Here is a 20,956-nt window from a genome sequence, read left to right on the forward strand (position 1 = left end):
TAAATAAAGGCAGTTATTTTATTAAGAGAAATTCTGGTGCCAGCTGTTAAAGATAATATAAATTTGTTCATCTCATCATACACATATACAAAATCAACACCATTCTAAATATTTTACACATAATGGAAATTATCTGTGAAACCTAATTATACTTAAGAAACACATGGCAGTATTTCCAAATTTATTTCATCATTTCAACATACAAGGTAAAATAAGTACAGGACACTATGCTAAACTTGTTTTCAAAAAAGTTTATTTTGTTATAAAATGTTAAATACTAAAACTAAAAACATATAAATTCAGGTCAGGCTATAATAAAATACACACATACCCTTCTTTGCAAAAGTATTAAAGACTGAATTAAACAGATGCTCCAAATAAAATACTCTAGAGGACTTTTTTTTTTTGTTCAATTAATTATATCAGTGTAGTGCGGTTTTTAAAAATTACAGATGAAAAGTTTAGCTGTCTTGGAGTTAAACATGTCTCCAGTTTCCTGCCACCCAATGTGAAGCTACCATGGTGGCCTGGACACAGTGGATTCAGCTATGCTACTGAAACTTCTGTATTACAGCTTACTCTCTTATAATACCAACAGAGAGTAGTCAGAAGCGTATAAAGGGTTATACAAAGTGAAAACCTGGCCCAGAAAGAAAAGGCCTTAGTTTTACCATACAGTGTCTTCTGTAATTAAAATGATTGGTAAATATATTGAAGCAGAGATCAGCACAAAGCATATACGTTCATCTAGAAATAATCTTTCAGTTTAAAAAAAATCAAAAAGCACTTATTTCTCCAAGATAGTTTATAAGTTTTTTAAATTTCTTGTTATTTTAAATTGAGTCAATTCTAAGGTACTAAAGAGTCCAAGTTTAAAAACTAATTTGACTCCTGTGCTGACTAGCTCTGGACAGCTGTGACATCTGTGTGTTTGAGTCACTCACACAGGTGGCAAATAACTTTCCTAATAAATCTACATGCTCAACACCAACAGAGTACCAGCTTCCAAATCCTACTTCCACTCAGGTCAAACAACCTACAAACTATCTATGGTCTATTTAAATGTTAAACAGTATTTTCAAGAAAATACTTTATTTTAAAACTTGTATTTTTCAATATCCTAGATGAAAAGTTACTGAATTAGAATTTTAAGTGCTATAATTCACATAGGGGCAAGAATATACTTATGAAGAAAAGGCTATTACTGTGTTTTAAAAGGTCTTAAATGTGAATGTATTTGTAGAAATCTACCACAGTATCTCTACTCTTTACAATGCTAATCCTTGTCAAATGGGATTCGCCAATAGTTGATTAGCTCGGGTGATAAAATACAAAAAATATAAAATGCATTCTGCTAATCTTCATGAATATAATCCAATTGCAATCAGGTTTCTTGGAAGATATATGCAGGGAATTTTTATTGTTTTACTGACAGTGTTGGTATATATCCAAGGACTAACTGTATGATATTATGTCTAATACTATGGGATGGGACTGCTTAATCACATCTTTGAGTAGTTGGAAAAACTACGTGGATTCTTAAGTCACTGACAATTAAAAGAAAAATACACCCGAATACTGAATTACAGATGAAAATAATGCTAGCAATAAATAGTAATCTAATTCTCCATCTCTCAGCTTTTAAGCTTCTGATGTAATTATTTTTGTTGACATGTGATAGATGAGAATTTATAATTCTGTCCTCTATCCTACTAGATGTAACAAGTCTCTCATGAATACACTTTCTTTCAATTTACTAGATAATCTTGAAAGGCAAGATTCGTGTTATTCCTCATCAATAACCTTGTGGTCCTCAGAAAGAATTCAAATGATTCAAGCCACTGACATCCTAATCCTAGTAAGTATACTAAAAACACGCCTGAGCCTTTGATTGCAAATTCTCTAGAAATCATCTTTTCCTGTGAGCATCTTTACAAATGTGCACTAAAGTCATGCTGGTCGGGCACTTTTACCAACATTCTGGTTTTGCAGAATGATCAAGAAGCATTTGTTCATCTGTGATAGAGCCAGACTGTGATTGTTCTAAAGATAAGACAACACAAGGCATTTCTCACTGGCCAGGCAACGTGTCAACAGAGGCCCGAGGGGGTACAGACTTTCCCAAGGATGAGGGGCCCCATGGGATCTCTCCCCTTCCAGCAAGCCTCATTCTCCTCCCTTGATGTTGGTGCCTCTTACTGTTTTTGAAAAGAATGATGCTTGAGCAGGAAAACAGCCATATCCTGCTAGGAGATACACGTAATTTTGGGGGCCCCAAATAGAGTGAAATGCAGGGCCCTTCTTCAAACAGTATTAGGATTTCAAGATGGCGATAGCAGAGCACTGAACCAAGCATGGGGCCCCCCCAAGCATGAGGCCCTGTGTGACTACACAGGTTACACGGCCATAAGGCCAGCACTGTTTAGGGTTCCTACCTAATTGGAATCCCAGGGAGGAGACAAGGGGGCTCAGTGGGCTGTCCAGATAAAAAACGGAAATTTTTTTTCATGATGGCTCTAACACAGACACTGACTTGAAACCATGTGGCACTTCACTTTCAAAATCCCAGGCAAATTTCTATTCCGAAAACTTCAGATTGATCAATTTACCCTAGATTTGTCATTATAGAGATAGTCATACTGAGCCTTTGAATGCCCCTTATTTTAATAGAGCAATTAATCAGGACATGATGAAATTTCTGTATTAATCCTATGTGATTTTTTTTTTAATTTAAACATTTATTAACTGGGGGAATATTAATATCACTAAAGCAACAGGGCATTTAAAGGAAAAAATAGCTGTACAACAGCTTTATACACAAGGGTGAAGCCTTAGTTTTAGCCCGTGGGTATTTTGTTCCCTTTTAAGATTGCAATAGCAGTTTTTTACGAAGAGAACTAATAAACACATTAAGCTGTATGCTGATTTTTTTTTAACGCCCTTATGGGTATCGGTCATAAGAATTTTACTGGAACCCAGAGTTATCCCCTTTGTAATAATAATTTAAAAAGCATATGTATATAAAAGCTCCAGGTTACATTACTAAGCAACGACATTTCCGAGAGTGAATATACTTCCTGTATTCCGCAAGTTGTTTCAAGTACATATTCGATGGCCATCTGTGCTTCTCAACAAAACTGCGTTCTTCCACTAAAAATTTTAGAAAAAGAATGTTAATTTAATATATTTTATTTTGGATCAAGTTTAGATGTTAACTATTGATTTCCTATTTAACAGATGAGATCCAAGCTCTCCTATACATGCCCTACCCTTGCCTCAAGCCTTCCACAATAATTCAACACAACTTTAGTTAAATCAGTCATCAAGGATTTATGTTATTATGCAACATTTTACATCTTGCCCACTGGTTCATCAATTAGTACTTGATTAGGTGTTTTTTTTTTCAAATAAGATTTGTTTTTCCTAGAGATGGTAAAGGCTTGCTTTTTCATTTAGTTTTCTTTGTAGCTGACTCAACCTTCCAAGCTCTTCAGCGTCCAGTCAATTCTATTTTCCACCCAGGCACAGCTATCAGATAATCTATCCATTCCAGTAGTGGCTGTCATTGTCTCCGAGAGCTCCCTTCTCATCAGAGCCCTGCCCACTTTTGTTTTTAGAACTGCTTCACACTGTCATGTTGGATCCCTCCACTCCTGGATTCCAGGTCCTTCTCTGTGTTTATTCTTTAGTTTCTGTAAAGCACAACCTTTATCAGTTTCCTAAGAAAGGATATACATAAGAAAGAAGCATTTTGAGACCTTGCTTGTGATGAAACCTCTCTAATCTGTCTTCCCGCACAAATCATAGTTCGGTTTGGCATGGAATTCTAGGTTAAAAACTTCCCTCAGAATGTCGAAGACAGTACTCCACTGCTTTCTAGTTTCCAAAGTTGTTAAGAACTCCACTACCAGTCAGATTAATAGCTCTTTGTAAATGATGTGTGTGTGCATGTTTTGTTTTGTTTTTTTCTTTATCCTGTAAACTTAGATTTTTCTGTTTACAGTGTGTTCTTGCCTGTCCTGATGATGGACCTCATTCATTCATTAAGCTGAGCACTCAGCAGATCCTTGCAATCTCTTGACTCAGGTCCTTTGGTACCGGGATGACTTCTTGTACCATTTCTTTGATAATTTCCTCCCCACTGTTTTTTTTTTCTGTGTTAACTTGTACTACTTAGATACTTGACCACCTGGATCAAGCCTCCAATTTTTTAAAAAACCTTCCTCTTCTATCTGTGTCTTCATCTATTTATTCAGCTTCCTGGGAGATTTCCTTTACCTTTCAACTCTTTTATTTAGTTTGTTTCAACTCTTGTTTTGTTGGTTTTTCTTTTTTTGCTATCATATTCCTAATTTCTAAGAATGACTTTTTGTTCTTTTATTGTTTTTTTAATTACAGTAAAATTCACACTAAGATTTACCATTTTAACCATGTGTAAGTGTACGGTTCACTAGTGCCAAGTACCTTCACATTGCTGTGTAGCCAATCTCCAGAATTCTTTCTATCTTGCAAAATTAAAACTCTACACCCATTAAACAATAGCTTCCTATTCCTCCCTCTCCCCCAGTCCTTGGCAACCACCATTCTACTTTCTGTCTCAATGAATACTGTTTCTTTTTTATAGCATTCTATCCTTGCTTTACAGATGTGTATCTCTTATTCTTTTAAAACATTAATTTAAGAGTTTTTTAAATTAGAGTTTTTTTCTATTCTTTGTTCCTCTAAGTTCCTTCTCTTCTGGCTTTATTCATTTTGTTTTGGTTTTAGTATCTATCTTTTACATTGGGCAATGCCTCAAATATCTGTTGATCCTCAGTTATCTCTTTATATTTGAGACTGAAATACCGGAAAGCTGTTTGGGTATCTTATGTTCATGGATGGGACGTAGTTACCAATGGAATACACTGCAGCATAATTCAGTAAGTATCTGTTAGGTTCATTGAGATAATTTCCAAGTGACTGCCCCCTATATATTTTTTCTCTGAGGTCAGAGAAGGATGCTTCAATTTTATGCCCAGAGTATGAAAGTTAAGGCAGCCAATACCTAGCTGCCAGAATTCTAAAACTTGGATAAGGGGAGGAGGGCCCCATGTTTTCAGTCCAGCTTCTTAGCCTAATGTCAGCTATACAGTGTTTATGATTCTATAACTTTTTTGGTTTAATTTCTTCAGGAATAATCTCCTATTTCCTGTGCCAATGAGGGAGAAGTAGACGCCTGCCTGGGTAGGATGCAGTACAGTAAAAGCTTCTTAATCAAATTCAACTAGTTTTACAGCTTTCAGCCCCAAGCCTCATTCTGCTTTCTGAAATACCTGTTCTTCAAATTACTAAGGCTTTTTGGTATTCTGTGCCAATCAGCTCGTTTCTCATCAGTTTTGCCTTCTGTAGACACTTAGGTTTCCTTCTACTAATTTCTACTTCTCCAGGCACTGTTTGACCTCATCTATTATAGTTTTAACAAAGTCTTGATCCAAGTTACAGGACCTGGATAAACACCACCAACCAAGCTGCTCAGGGGAACCGGTTGTGGCTTTTTCATTAGGAAGCAAAGGTGACATCAGATGCCTCCCTCAGTTAAAATAAAAAAGAAGTTATCACAGATGAACTCTGCAAGCCAGCAAAAAACAAAACAAGACAAAAAGCTCCATAATACATAATAGTGAGCTGAATTATACTAACTGTGAGAATAATGCCAAGGGTAATGTATTCCTGTGCATTGCTGTTCGTTTTCCTGGGTTCAGTGCATAAAATACAGCTAATATTTAATGAGCAGTTGAACTGAGTTCTATGGATCAGTGCCAGCATCAACATGAGATCTTTCTCCAGTCTCACTCTGATTTCTAAACACCTCTAAAGAAGAAAAGTTCTCAGTTAAAAGAAAATAATCCACAGAATCCCAAAAAAATAACTTAATTTTTGAAGCTGAGAATGGGCAATTATTTAAGGAAGCTGTAACATAATTTTGACAAGAACTCTTTTGAACTTCAAGTGACCACATGAAGTAGTCCACAGGTAAAGGTTATAGGGAGGACTGGTGACTCCGACACTTTGGAGAGGACAAGCCACTTAAACGCACAGCCACTGGTCAGTTCCAGGTTGCTGCTCTGTGGGAAGATGGGCCCAGAGTAGCTAGATCTTCCAACTTTTCAAAAGAAGCCAGGAATTTGGATTTTCAAAATCTAACATGCTACAATTTTTAAATGTTGACACTAAATATATAATAATACCATGTAGTCCAAATAAATCCTGTTGGCAGAGTTGACTTTAACCCTTGACTTCAGTTTGTGACCAATGATTTGGACTTTCAAACTCTCCCATAGCTTCAAGGGGCTTTTATTTTCTGCCCCAGAGGACAGACACACTGTAGTAGGTCCTGGGCATGAACAGGTACTGCCGAATCAGAACATTCATGACACCTTTTTGACTCCCATCAAGGAACAGAAAATACTGCCACAGCCTTATTCTCCTACCTAACTTCTCAAATTACACCCTGGTGTCCTGCTCTTCACCATGCTAGGAAGTCATAACATACTTTACAGGCAATTGTGTAAGTAATAAAAAAAAATTTTAATTAATAATTCAAAGGATTTACAGAGTACCCTTCTCTCAAGGATGTATGAGTATTCCATGTGTATGATACACATACATATATATCAGATAGAAAGTGAAAATCAATCTTTCCCTTTTTTTTACAAACAAAAGTGACCTAAGCATAAAGAAGGTTGTCCTAAAATAAAAATGTTCACTCATTTCATTTTTTATTGACTTCTTAAAGAATAACCAACCATGTAAGAATGTCCTTATTAACAGCAAACAGAACATGTCTTACCTTTAGGAATGAGCTTAGTTTGTTTCTTGCACAAAGTAGATGGTTAGTAAATATCTATCATTTTGCTTTGATTATTATGTTACTCTACGACACTAATAGTTGAATCTATGTAAGTAGGCTCCCAAAAGGCACCCATTTGCTGACTGTCTGAAATCCATCTGCCAATATGTATGGCAAAAACTGATTATGTTTCTTGTTTTTCTTAACTATACAGAGTAGCTGAACCAAACTAGAGATTTTCATTTCTTTTAGCAGCAGATTGTTTAGAGGTAAAATTTTATGTAGAACTCTAAAGCATAAAACAGATAAAAGCTGAAGTGCTCTGGGTGGAGGTGGGAAGGAGGAGGCCAGGCACTGGGAATGTCAGCCTTCTCTTCCTCCCTCCTCCTCTCCCTTGCCCCCTACCTGGGAAGACCTCCAGGCATCTCCAAGGAGATCTCTGTTTACAGTGTGAAACTATTTGGCTAGGTGACCTTAATTTCCTTTTCCTTTTACACTGATTATTCCCTTAGTCTCCTCAAGGCAGTAACAAGAGGGAACCACTGCACCTAAACCGGCTCTCTACTCTGATGACTTGTATTTTCATTTCCTTTGCTCTTATGCAGCACTCAGAAGCTCACCTTTTGATTGGTTTTAGTCTTTATAATTTACTTTAAAAACCACATTATGTATACTTTCTGCTAAGTTTTGCAATACTCTTTTATCAATAAAAAATTATTTCCAAGTAATATAATGGACTCTTTACAGTTATACTTAATAGATACAGATATCAGTACAATAGAACTATGTATTATAAATAATGAACAATAGTTACAATTTCTTTATAAGGAAAATATTTTAAATCTGTACTATTTAAATTTTGCTTCTGACTAGGTGGTTAAAGCCAACATTTCATTTATCATAACCAATTGACACCCAAGGCCACCTTATCTTTCTAAAACAGCCACAGATACAATGATTAGATTGAGAGAACGGCCCAGAAGGACTCATGGAGAGCGTAAGTCCATGTCTAATGGGTCTCTATAAGATACAGCAGAAAGGAAAAGGGAGCATTATTAACAAATAATAATACAACTACACCAATGAGGAAACCAAATCAAATGAATGACAAGCTACTGCTGCTGGAGTGGCTGAACGTCTCTGAGCAGATGCATAGCTCCACCTGTGTTTAACAAAATGCATTAAAAATGGACAGGAGCTATGAAACAATCAATAGAAAACTTGTATAACACTGGTGATTGTAGGTTAAAGTGCCCTCAGTTACCACACTGCATATTCAAAAGGAATGTATTACATTGACTTTAAATTTTTTAAAAACTACTATTCTTACAAATTACGTCTCAAAGCGAAGAACAAATAACATACATTTTTCTTTTCAAAATAATAATAGGCAATCTACCTGAAAGGTCCTGAAATTCAGGCTTTTGACTGAAGATGAGGTAGTTAGTGGCAATGAAATGAAGTAGCCAGGTTGAAAGGCAATCGGAGTGGTGAAACTGCAAAAAAAAACGGAACGTGAAACAGTATTGTACAAAACAGCCATGGATACGATGATTAGATTGAGAGAATGGCCCGGAAGAACTCATGGAGAGCCTAAGTTCATATCTAATGGGTCTCTATAAGATACAGCAGAAAGGAAAAGAGAGCATTATTAAAAAATAATAATACAACTACACCAATGAGAAAACCAAATCAAATGAATGACAAGCTACTGCTGCTGGAGTGGCTGAACGTCTCTGAGCAGATGCATAGCTCCATCTGTGTTTAACAAAGCCTATTTAAGGTTTTTGAGGATTTAAACTCTTAATCTAAGGTAATGGACTTAACTACACTTCTATCTATGTAGCAGAGGTAAGATTATGGTCAGCAAAGGTGGACAATTGGCCATATCTAAACAAGTTCTCTTGAGGAGCAAACCAAAAATGTTCTGCAGAGGAAAAGTCATCAACCTGAGGGCATGGGTTTCAGTGTGTGAGTATTTCCTTGAGAAGGTTAGGTCTGAATAATTGCTTTTAACTAAGATGTACTATACCAAGCAGGATTTCCAGCACATTTCTCATTCTGAGTTCCAATAGCTAATGGAAGAGAAACTTAGAGCAGCTTGGCTATAAAATCATATTAATGCCAATCCACTGACACTCTCTGATGCATCTGAACACTCAGTTCAGATTACAGTAACTCGCTGAAAGGCAACTTTGGTAGGTGAGTATGATTCATTTTATTATTATAGTAGTAAAATTCACCATTTTAACCATCTGTATAGTGTACAGTTCAGTGGCTTTAAGTATATTCACATTATTGTGTAAGCATCACCACTATTTCCAGAAGTTTTTTTTCATCCCAATATGAAATTCTGTACCCATTAAATAATAACTCCCCTTCCCCCGACAAGCAGTCCCTGGTAACCACTATTCTATTTTCTCTCTATTGTATCTGATTAAGTTCTCTCTATGGGCCTTATTTAAGTTGAATTATGTAGCATTTGTCCTTTTTCTACCTGGTTTAGTTTACTTAGCATAATGTCCTCCAGATTCATCCATGTTGCAGCATGTATTAAAATGTCATTCCTTTTTAAGGCTAATATTCCACTGTATGTATATACCACCTTTTGTTTATTCACCTGCTGATGAACAGGTTGTTTCCACCTTCAGGCTAAATATTAAATATAGCTCTTTTAAGGAAACTCAAGATTATTATGTAAGCAGTAAGATTGCTAAATTGAAGAAAGATCTACAATCTCAAATTTTAAGCAAGAAACTCAAATATTACTCTAAAAGTTACATTATAACTTTTTGTGGGATAATTTGCTATCACAATATAAGTTGGTCATGGGAACAGTAGTACAGCATGGATAATATAGTCAGTGGTTCTGTAACATCTTTCTACATTGACAGTAACTGCACTAGATGGGTTAAGGACCTAATAATGGGTAACTGTTGAACTGCTGTGTTACACATATGAAATCATCAGAAGATTGTATATCAATGATACTTCAATAAAAATAAAAAGTAATAAATAAAAACAAATAAAAGTTATAACATGGGAATATTTTAACATGTAAATTCACAGGTCGCTACTGATTTTCATTCAAAATAAAAACTTCTTAATTTTAAGAGACTTTATAGTTCATCTAATTCCACACATTTCAACAATTTTTTTCACCTTATCTTTTAGAAGATGAATGTGAGTGATGTCAAAAGACAAGAGCAAGACCATGTAGCTACTTAACAGAAGCCATAAGCACTACTCCATGATTAACTCAGAGCAGACAACCCACCAACAGAAGTTCAGAACATTGCCTAAGGGCTGTGACTTTCAAGAGAAGCGAAATCACAAAAAGTCACTGCTTACAAAAACATGATTAAAATGCAGAATTTTATTTTTGGCCAAGATTTGAGACATCGCAAGTGTGGGCTCTCTTGGCAAGAGATGGAATGTACTTCACTGTAAGATCTACACTTTGAAAGAATATGTGCTGAACTGAGAAAACAAATTTAAGCTGAAATAAACAACAGAATAAAAAAGACAGGCATAAAAATAAAAACTCTAAAGCAAATGCTATACTATTTAACAGCTCTGTGAAGAATAATAATGGTGGAGAAAGTACCTGGAAACTCACAAGGAAAAGTCAGAAACAGAACTGGTGACTTGAAGTGGCCAAATATTAATGTACAGATTATAAACAAAAGACAGTTTAAAACTTTAATATGAGAATAAATAGGACTTCAGAGGACTCATCAAAGTTTGGCTAGATAGTGTTTAAATTGGAGTAGAGATAAGGAAATCTCTTCCTCAACTGAAGGAATGACCTGATTAAAAGGGAAAGAAGCTTCTCTTGCATGTTGAGTCCAACTTGGTGGAAATATCTGAACCTGGAGGAAGAACCACGGTAGAGAAGTAGGTTAGGGAAGCAGAAGTGAGGGGATATGCAAACTGCTCAGCTGTATCAAAGGTGCAAGCGATGCTTTCCTGATACACAATACAAAACTGGCAGAGATGGTAATAGAGTGATTGGGAATTTTAATTATTCAGAGAGCTACTGGGAGTCTAATTCTGCCAAAAGACAGTTTTACCTCCTAGAAGTCAGAGAAACAATGAGGGAAAGGCTAATAAAATCCTGATTCACAGGATTTTGGTGAAGTGGAGCCTCAAACTAAGAACTTCAAAGAGAACTGGGGAAGGAAATTATCATAAACTGGGATTCACAATTGCCAAATTAGGAACCACCACACAGAATAAAGGAAAACTGGTAAATGTGGGTTAATTTCAGCAAACAAAAGTCTTCAGAATCAAGAGTAAAATTCAAAAAGAGGTGGTATTTTAGACTTTTAAAATTTGAAGGGAAAAAATAAGAATCATCACATAGAACCTACAGTCATAAAAAACAGATTAGGAAGAATTTCTGACAATGCTATCATATATGACACCGATGACAAAGCACACGTGTGTGTACAGGCAGCAGCACCTAAAGAAATCAAGGCAACCATACAGGACGTTCGCTTGTGCATGAAATTATTTTAAAACAAAACTACACGATAAGGAAAGAGAACTTTGTGTCTGTTGTTTTAAAGTATGAAAGACTTAGAACAGTATGAAAATTATACATAAAGATTTTTTAAACTAAATCTAGAGGGTAGCTATTTACCCCAAGCTCAATGTAAATATATTACAAAGAGAGATCAGAGTTATTCAGTTTTTATCCCTAATACTAAATACATGCAATCCTAAGACTTGATTATGAGAGAAATGAGCTCCAAAATAGTTAATGAGACAGTAAGAGAAGACCTAATGTTTTAAATGAATTCTTCTATGCCCAGAAATAAACATGTTACTTAAAGAATTCATCTCAGTCTGAAGCAAGCTTTTAGAGTCAGAGTCCATCCTTTGCCCCATTATATGGCTCCATTTTAGCAACCTGGATGAAGACGAAGCCATATATTTCTAGTTCTGGATGTACTGGATGTAAAAGTTGATAAGGATAGCCAATCTGTTGTGTGCCAGATAATATTTTACAAATCCTGATAGTCTGTAATGATCAAACATATTCCTGTGAAAAGCACCTAAAAGAAGGTTCAGCTTACTGAAATTCAGTACAAATTATTGTGTCCCATGACTGCTAAAAGCCAGCCTTAAAACTGTCTGAGGGGAGGGGATGGAATGGTAGGATAACTAAGGGTAGGATTATCAGATGACCATCTGGATAAACCTCCTTCTCTCAGGAATAAAAGAGAGTGGAATGAGGAGATGGAAGATTTTCAACTGAGACAAAGAACATCTGAGAGTTCCAGAAGTAGATTTTAAGAAAGCTGACCTAGATTGTATACTGACCAGGCCCAGTCCTCTGTCAGATTTGTATTGTAGGATCTTTATAACTGCAGTTACTCACAATCAGTTTAACTGTGCAAACTCTCTCTGTTCTCTAGAATGTGTAGCAATAAAATTCTGAAAAACCAAAAGGCCCTGACCTCAGAAGAGGGCAGAAGATACGGTGTACTGCAGTTATCCTCAACACAAATGTTTTTACTTGTTTTTACTGAATATATTCTGATACCATGAGATATGAAGGCATTCTACACAGATTAGTGAAGTATGCTAATAATGCCTCCCACAAACAACTGGAACTTCAAGACATGTTCACAAAGTGAATGAATGAATGCATAATAAGTGAGTTCAGCCTAACCATCTCCATCTCTATTAGTATGTATGGACCACTTCTGTCATTTTTCTTTTAGGAACTCTAAGATATGATCATTCAGAGATACTCAACGTACATTCCATTTCCTGCAATGCCTATAGGACACAATATAGCACCACACTCAGATGACTCTAAAACATGCCACCATTCAGCTGAAAAACTCTCTTTCAGCAAATTCTACCTCCTTAGAAAGGGACTGCTCAAAAAGTCTACGCTTCAAAATTATCTAGCCATAGATACTGTGAGGGCACTTTTAACCTCATTTAAGCCAAACTTCCAAACTAAGACAAGTTTAAAAAGTGGTATAATTTTTATAAGATGTTCGAAAAATAAAACCACCAGATACATAGGGCCATTTACCTTGGCTTTTTTGAGCAGGTCAACTATATCAAGGTTCATGGATGCCAGCTCCCTGCTTGGCATGCTCTGCAGCTGTGTAATGATGAACAGCTCACAGATGTGCTGCAGTCGGGACACCTGGTACATCTCAGCACAGATCAGGAGACACATAGCCTGGAAAATACCGGCTGGTGCAAAAGGGAAATAAGAGAGAATGGACAATAAAACCATTTCTTTTCTGACCTAAAACAAAACAACAACAGACATTTTTTTTAAATTCTGACTATATCATCCAATGTAGATGAAAATGCCTGGAAGAAGCCTTGAAGGAATGAGTCAGCATTCTAAACTACAGCTCCATTTTAAAAAGTACTAATTTAAGCCTTCATACTCAGAAGCAAATCTATTCCATGTGTGTGTGTGTATATGCATGCATTTTAATTCACAGAAGGAGAGCCTACAGTTCCCTTAAAAATCAATTCCAGGGCTATCGTGTAATTCTTTCTGTGAGCTAAACTAAATCCTTGCAAGTTTTCTTTTCCTGGTTTTAGTCTCCAGGTTTGTTGGTTTTCTTTTTATTGTGGTAAAATAAACATAATATAAAATGCACCATAAACCATTTTTAAGTGTACAGCTTAGTGGCATTATGTACATTCACACTGTTGTGCAAAAATCACTACCATGCATCTCCAGGACTTGTTTCTTTTTCAAAGACTGAAACTTACTGCTTAAGCAATCAACTCCCCATTTCCCGCTTCCCTGGTGATCACCCAGGTAGTTGTTAACACTTCCCTATATGTTTGATTTCTCACATGATTCTCTTTTTTATCCCTCCCTAAATTTCTTACATTTTTTGTAGCTAGGAACCAAGAACACTGTGTATGATAAATATTTAACATAATGAACAGATTACACTTCTTTCTATGATTTTCCCAAGGCAATATTCCAGTATCTGGATAAAGTTTTTGATAGTTCATTTTGACTCATTTTCCTTCCACACTTCTACCAATATTCTATGTGCTTTGTCCTATAGTTATTTCTCTTAGGGGCTTTTTTTCTAACTATCAAGATAAAACCTAAAATTCGAAGTTTCAATTACTCTAGTAGAAAGATGATTGAGAACCCAAATTTTCTTACTATTTCAAATCTAGTCAAAATTTGTATTTAATATACAAATTTGCCAGTATTGAAATAATAAAGAAGAATACACCTTCTGATGAGAATCAATGCTTTTATTTTTACTACACAAAATTGATAAGGCAGTCTTTAACACTGACAGTAACAACTGTAAGGTACCAGAATACTCTATAGCTAGCTGCAAAATCAGAATTCATTCAATTTAAAAGGAATTTTCTCTTGGAATTTCTAAAACCTTTCACTCATGACTTGTTTAAAACTTAGGAGATTTCAATAACAAACACTGGAAATTTTATAAATCTAAAACTTAAAGCAGTAAATCTGAAGAGAGGTAGGGTCTGAAATGTGTATTTCCTTTTCGTGTTTGCTAGGGGCACCTGGCCAGGTTCTGTAATCAAGGTCTGAGGCATCTGAACAAAGCCACCAGGGACTTATTCTAACTGTGTCTTTTGTGAGTGCCATCTGGTGGCCAAAGGATGAAGACTAATTAAAGGGGGTTTCCAAGCCTACACCCCAAGATTCTAGGCCTGTTGAAAGGATTTTCTACTTTCTCCAAGGTGTCTCAGCTAGAGGAAATTGGCAAGATCTGCTCTAACCCGTAATTGTTATACACAGCTGGTTCCTAGTCAAAGATTGTTCTAGGTCAGTGAATAAGGAAATAAATCTTACAGCCCCCTGGACATTCTAAACATCTTAAGAAAAACTTTCAGACAAAATAGGTGGCAAGGAAATAAAAATTGTTGAGATATTATCTAACATACTGCTCACCTGGGCAACAGGAGTCTGTGTACAGGTATTCTAAGAATGACAGGAAGGTCTCTTTGGAAACACCATAAACTGGAATCAGAACACTCTTTGCTTCCATGTAATTCCCATTAAACATGGCAGCCATCACTTCACAACGGGCCACCAGGATGGCCCTGTGGGCTGGCACTGTCGTACCTACACGGTTCAAAAGGGAAACAAAGCTAAGGAAGGTAAACTTGCAGAGCTATTATTCTAGCAATTCTTCTTCTAACAGAGCAGGACTGCCCTACGCACAGCTAAGCTATCAAAAAGCAAATTGCATGTTGATAAACAGCATCAATCCAGAGACTTTTTAGTTTTTAATTGAAAAATATTGTTGAAACAAATTTGCAACTCAGGCAATTAGTTACTTAGTTTATATTTCCTTAAGGTACAAACACTGAAATGAAACATTCTGCTTCAGGTTTTTACAGTGAAATATCTATCCTTTCCAACTGGCTTGAAATATCACTACCCACCCCTGCCCTTGTGCCTCCCAAGCAAAAACCAAGCAAAACTCTGATTACCCTTCTTGGACAAACTTCTACAACAGTCCTGACCAGGCTTCCCCTTAACAGAAATAGGACACTCTCGGAAGCAAACCAACCTAGGCCTAAGCAGTCCACATACCACTGTAGCAATGGCAAGGGAATCTCTCGTGGAGCCAAGAGGAGCATTTCAGAACTTATGGAAATTTTGGAAGGGAATAACTTAGTCCCCAGATGTCTCCTCAGCATACTACCTCTTAACAGCACACTACCACACATACAGCCTCTTTCCTAAATGAACAGCGCCTGCTTCTGGGAGAGCCAGAGCCACTTTAAGGTGGGCCCTATCCCTCACTGAAGCTCATTAAACTAAACTGACACGGGAAAGCTTGCTAAGGCCTCCAGCCACTGTGCCACCCCACCAAGGCAGCGCCAGATGGGACACATGGGGCTCAAGGGCTTATGAGTGGAGAAGCAGCTCTTACCACTCCCACAAGCTAGGAAACTAAGAATCCACAGCCAGCCTTCAGTTCAGTCTAATCAGTTGAATAGATCACTGCAGAGCACCCACCATGTGGCAATCGCTGCATTTGGTATTGATGATACCAGAGAAGAAAGGCCTTGGGGCAGTCAAGCTTTTAGTTTATTAGAAGACACCACAGCCAGTGGAACAAAGTTCTTCCCTTCCAGGAAATAACTCTTATGAGCCAAACCATGGGTCTTCACCCATGCATCCTTAAGCTCTCATACTTCTCAGGGGCATATATTCTCAAAATTTTTTAAATGATCAGATTCTTCACCCTCTTTAAATCCAAGTCACACACCTTTGGTACAGAAAAAAAAATAGTCCCATCTTAAAACCAGTGATTTTCTCCAGAGTCAATAATCCCTCAGGATCCACAAGCAATGGCCACCATTGCCAGCCTGAGCCCAGTGCATGGCACTGTGATTTGCACAAGTGCACCTCCACAGGGAGAAGGTGCCAAGGTGGGCACTCCCACCAGGTCATCACACACATACTAGAGAGCAGGCATCCTCACCTCTCAGGAGAGCGCTTGCTCCTCCCTGCAGCTTTGCCTTTAGGCCACCTGCCCTCAATATAATGCATTCATCAAAGGGGACAACTGGTTTACCTGATTAAAGCACACGGCTATAATTGTATACAGCAACTAACAAAGAATTCAAACAGGTAATGCAATTTGACTTGTAATTTTAAGGTTTTAAAATCTTAAATAGGACACCATGAAAAAAAATTTTAGAAGCATGGCTTAAACAAACTAGGTAATTTATCATTTGGATTAAGCGAAGGAAATTGATATTGGCCAAAAAACCAAGCAGATAGTAGATGGGGAAGGAATTTGATAAGTAACCATAGAATTTTAAAAGAAATTTTCCACTGATAATATAGTCACAACAGAGTTACAACACAGTAATACTCATACCTAAAGCATTTTCAAGCCCTTGGCAAGCTTGGAATTTAAGAAAACCATTATACCTCCACTTCAGAAAACCACAACTTCTGTTTCTCACCTTTTCCAACTACTGTTTTGGTGTTACAAATTAGTCTACTGTGATTCTGTAATGCAATACCTCAGTATAATCTCATTTGTAAGCATTTCTGTATATGCTGTATAAATGTATAAAATATACTGCATGAACATAATCCAGTGTTTTATAGGATATAGCTGAAGAATTAAAAGAGGGAAAAAGACATCAACTTTCTAGTTGAAAGATAAACATGTTCTTTGAAAATGTCAAAGCCTAAAGCACCTTTCCTTAGTAGTATTTATTCGCTTTTACAATTTAAAGAAACTTTTTAAAGAAGATAAAGAGAAATAAAGTTTAAAAGCCCAAGTTTTCTAGCAGTTTTGCACAGAATATGGAAGATCTTTAGTTTTACTTTATACTAAAATAAAATTCTACATTTGTCATACCTTCTCCACACTGCTCTGCAAGTTTCAAAAATGAAATTTTTAGAGGTTTTTCTTTTTATTCTGAAAACAGGAACTTGCCTAGTTCAAGAGCGATTTAGAATATGTTTTATATAAAGTAAAGAATGACAAACTAATTTTGTAAAAGTATTTTTCATGAGATACATATTCAAGTGTCAAAAGGAAGCTCAAACCTTTCTGTATCAGGTCTAAATGTTTACCAAGACTAGTTTTAGAACTGATACAGTAGCTTTTTAAAAATATTTATTTAGTGGAAAAAGATAGACACCCAAAAAACAAACTGGGGTGGTAGTAAAAAATATATATAGTAACTATCTATTACAGAGAGGGTCAATAGGCTTTATGACCCGTGTCAACTCCATCCAGTTGTTGGAGATGGCTTGAGACATTTCAAAAGGATTTGCTGAGGCCCTGGATTCAGTAGAAAAAAAATGCAGTCATCTACCAATGTTGGTTGCCATTGAAGGGGGAGGGGAGTGCAGGTTACCAGTCAGGCCTCTGTACACACCTTTACATGCACCATCTCAATTCCTGTGACCACTCCACCAGGGAAAGATTAATATCCTCATTTTACAGGCAAGAAAACAAAGGATAAGACATGAAAAGTAATACGGCCAACTACATAGTAAATATGTATCCAAGCAAGATTCCCAACCAAGTCTTTCTGGCGGCTGTCACTATCATCTTATCAACCTTGACACTAAAAAGGACCTTCTAGACTTTATATGGTTCACTTTCTACAGTAAGAAGACTTACTGCCAGACATGTTAAGTGACTTGCCCAAGGACACACACCAGTTGGCATGTAGAGCCAAGGCTGGAGCTAGGGCTCCAGAGCAAAGGCTCAGCCCTCCTCAAGAGGAGACAATACTGCTGCCTTGTACACACTGGAGCTCTCCTCTCCATGCAATTCAGAAGCTAGGCTTGTTTCTCCTCCAGCTGATGGCAGAGAAGCAGTTGCTATCCCCTGCTTCCAGCCATTCCTGCTTCTCTCTGCTCCCAACTTCCTGCAAGGCCTTGGTTTTTGAGCTGGGGAGGCTGCAAAGAGTACCACAGTGATTGCTGCTCAACTTCAGCACAGGCATACAACTAGCCTTTCAGACCCAGCCTCTGCATGGAGCATGGTGGGGGCAGGAGCAGGTGCCTGCAAAAGGGTTGGCTGGGTGGAATCACAGAAGAAAAGCAAGAAATTATGAGGAGAAAGGATTCTCCACATCACTGCTTATTTCTTTTGTCTTAATATTAATGTATTTTCCTGTACTGCATATTCCCTTTGAAAATCTTTTCAGTAGGTTACACTAAAAGTGTTTGGTGCCATTAGCAGGTGCTAATGACTCCAATACAAATTATAAGCAAATTTTGTCTCTTGTTAACTTTTTTTCCAAATCATTTTTTATGTATTTCAAGATTACTCTTACTGTACCATTTTCAGTGTCCCATGCTCACACTGCAGGCAGTGCTGACAGTTAGCTTATCAGAAGGCACTGTGGGAAGCTTTCAATTCACTTTTTTTGTCTTGGCAAGTAGCCAAAGCTAAAATAAATCTTTCTGGGGAAAAATTTTAAAAACAAATGACTGTTAGCTGCCATAAATTTCTATCATAAAATGAGAATTATATTTTCCTTTTAGTAATAGCCCACCTGAAATTGTACTTAATTCATTTAAAAACAACTCCTTCTAGCCTGCTTGCATAGTTGAACGTATCTAACAGTTCATTTTTAAGATTATGCTTTTAATCTACTAAAGTGACAAAATTATCCAAGCAAATAATCAATAACAGGCATTAAAACAACTCATTTTCATTAAAATTAGGTATCATTACCCTCTTATAGAGATACAAAGCAGCTCTCAGTTGCTCAGAGTGCTGTGAGCTAATAAATGTAATGGTATCTATGGATGCCTGATGTAAGCATGACCCTCAACCCATAGTTAGTTCCTTTTGCTCAAACAAAAAGGAAGAGAACTGAACAAAATATACCAGATGTAGCATACATGAAGGGGGTTAGTTTCAGATGATCTGAAAACTAGGATCTTAAGAAAATACATAAACAAAAACATACATGAAGAAAAATATCTGACAATATTTTCACTGTATTACAAATCACTCCATCCCTGGCTGGCCCCTAGAAGTTAATGAAGCATTACAGTAAGGGGAAAAAAAACTATGGAAATATGAATTTATTTTAATAAAGTACTTCATTTCATGCTAATCTACATCCTGCAATAGAAAACAATCACTCTTTCACTCAAAATGTTAAAAGATGAAATAAAAAGTTAAGTAATAAAATAAGAAACAAAAATAATGAACTTTGTAAAAATTAAACCATACCTTGTATTTCGAAGACAACATCAGCAAGCATTGGTTTATTAAGGAAAAATTTGAGGGAAGTGCTATAAAACCACAGAGGTTTTCTGGCTTGATAGGTTTTGCAATTCCTCAGGCAATTAATCTATAAGGAAAAACAAAAATACAAGGGGAAATGTTGTACAATAGGCTTTGATAACATGTATGGGATGGCTAGAGAATTTGGAAAGCTGCATTAAATGTCTAAAGAAATAATGATACCTACTTTACGGCATCTCTGATCATAGCTCTCATGAGAACTCACCCTTGAGAGTCACATCTGCGCCTGCTAATGAGCAGCACTCCACTCCACAGCATTCACAGCAGCGAATGAATCGTCTGTGTGAAAACTCAACTCTAGGCTGAGAAGTTGTGGGGCCCCGAATCCCTGAGGGTCTATGTTGTCTGAGAAACAGACAGTAGTAGCCCAACCTTGTACGAATGCCTAGCAAAATAAGTTTGCATATACAACCTGCTTGTTTGTTCACTAATTTTGTAATTTAAAATTAGGTAATTTTGTAATTAAGGAAAAATACATAATTTTCCACTATCAGATCATGTCCTCCTGCTTACTAGATCAATATTAAAGAACCTGAGTGGGATGAACTGGTTCATCTCTGCCTTAATCTGTAATCTTTTAATCCTGAATATCTTTGCTGCCCACAGCTGGGATTGCTGGAATCTATGAAAGGTTGCCAGGATCTCTGATCTGGAGCACCAGAGAACCTCTCCCATGACCACACTGTCTGTCCTCGCATCTGCTGACTCCAGCTGGAGGCCTCCAGCACCAGTTCCTCTGTCCCACCTCCTGGTTTCCACCCTCCTCTCCTCCCCATTTGGGATTTCGTGCTTTATTTATCCTTTCTGTAATCCTTCAGACACTCCTTGTTCCAACCCCAGAAGTCGAGGACCAGCCCCCACCTCTTCCTTCACTCTCCACCCATTTCCCTTGCAGAATCTCAGAACTCTGGCTGGGTCAGAACTCTAACCTCTGCTTGGTTAGCTAGGGAATACAGAAGGCTTTATCCCTATGAGATAATCAAGCATGCAACTTTAGCAATAAGGATAAATGGTACCTATTTCCCCTCTCTATTAATCTACTATGGTGGGAAGTTAAAAGTGTTTGGAGAGAGGAAAAGTAAATCCTTCCTCCCAAGGAAGAATGAAACACTTCAGAATGATATCCATGAGCAATCCAGAGAAACAAAACAGGTACATACAAATCCTGATCCTACAGAGTACATTCCAAGATCATGAGAACTCTTTGGACTTAAATTTTGAGGAATCAGAAAGCATCCTCTCCAACAATTTAACTGTAACTGGACAAATTCAACAGCCTTCATTCTTCACACAGACTGCATATTCCTGGACCTCCAAGGAAATGTTT

General features: G+C 37.0%; 1 protein-coding gene across 3 annotated transcripts in view; it reads right to left on the reverse strand.

Annotated features, from left to right (window-relative positions):
* Positions 1 to 236: 236 nt before the first annotated feature.
* Positions 237 to 20,956, reverse strand: part of RHOBTB3 (Rho related BTB domain containing 3) — a 57,624-nt gene continuing 36,904 nt past the window's right edge. For all 3 annotated transcript variants that reach the window (XM_037012026.2, XM_037012027.2, XM_017669544.3), the window contains 5 exons: positions 19,555 to 19,675; positions 14,769 to 14,942; positions 12,885 to 13,051; positions 8,229 to 8,325; positions 237 to 3,150 (listed from right to left, as the gene is read on the reverse strand). In XM_037012026.2, the coding sequence (XP_036867921.1) occupies positions 3,035 to 3,150; positions 8,229 to 8,325; positions 12,885 to 13,051; positions 14,769 to 14,942; positions 19,555 to 19,675 (675 nt within the window). In that variant the 3' untranslated portion in view covers positions 237 to 3,034. The remainder of the gene's footprint in view (positions 3,151 to 8,228; positions 8,326 to 12,884; positions 13,052 to 14,768; positions 14,943 to 19,554; positions 19,676 to 20,956) is intronic.

This window comes from Manis javanica, chromosome 1, assembly GCF_040802235.1.
Source record: "Manis javanica isolate MJ-LG chromosome 1, MJ_LKY, whole genome shotgun sequence".
Taxonomy (NCBI): Eukaryota; Metazoa; Chordata; class Mammalia; order Pholidota; family Manidae; genus Manis; species Manis javanica.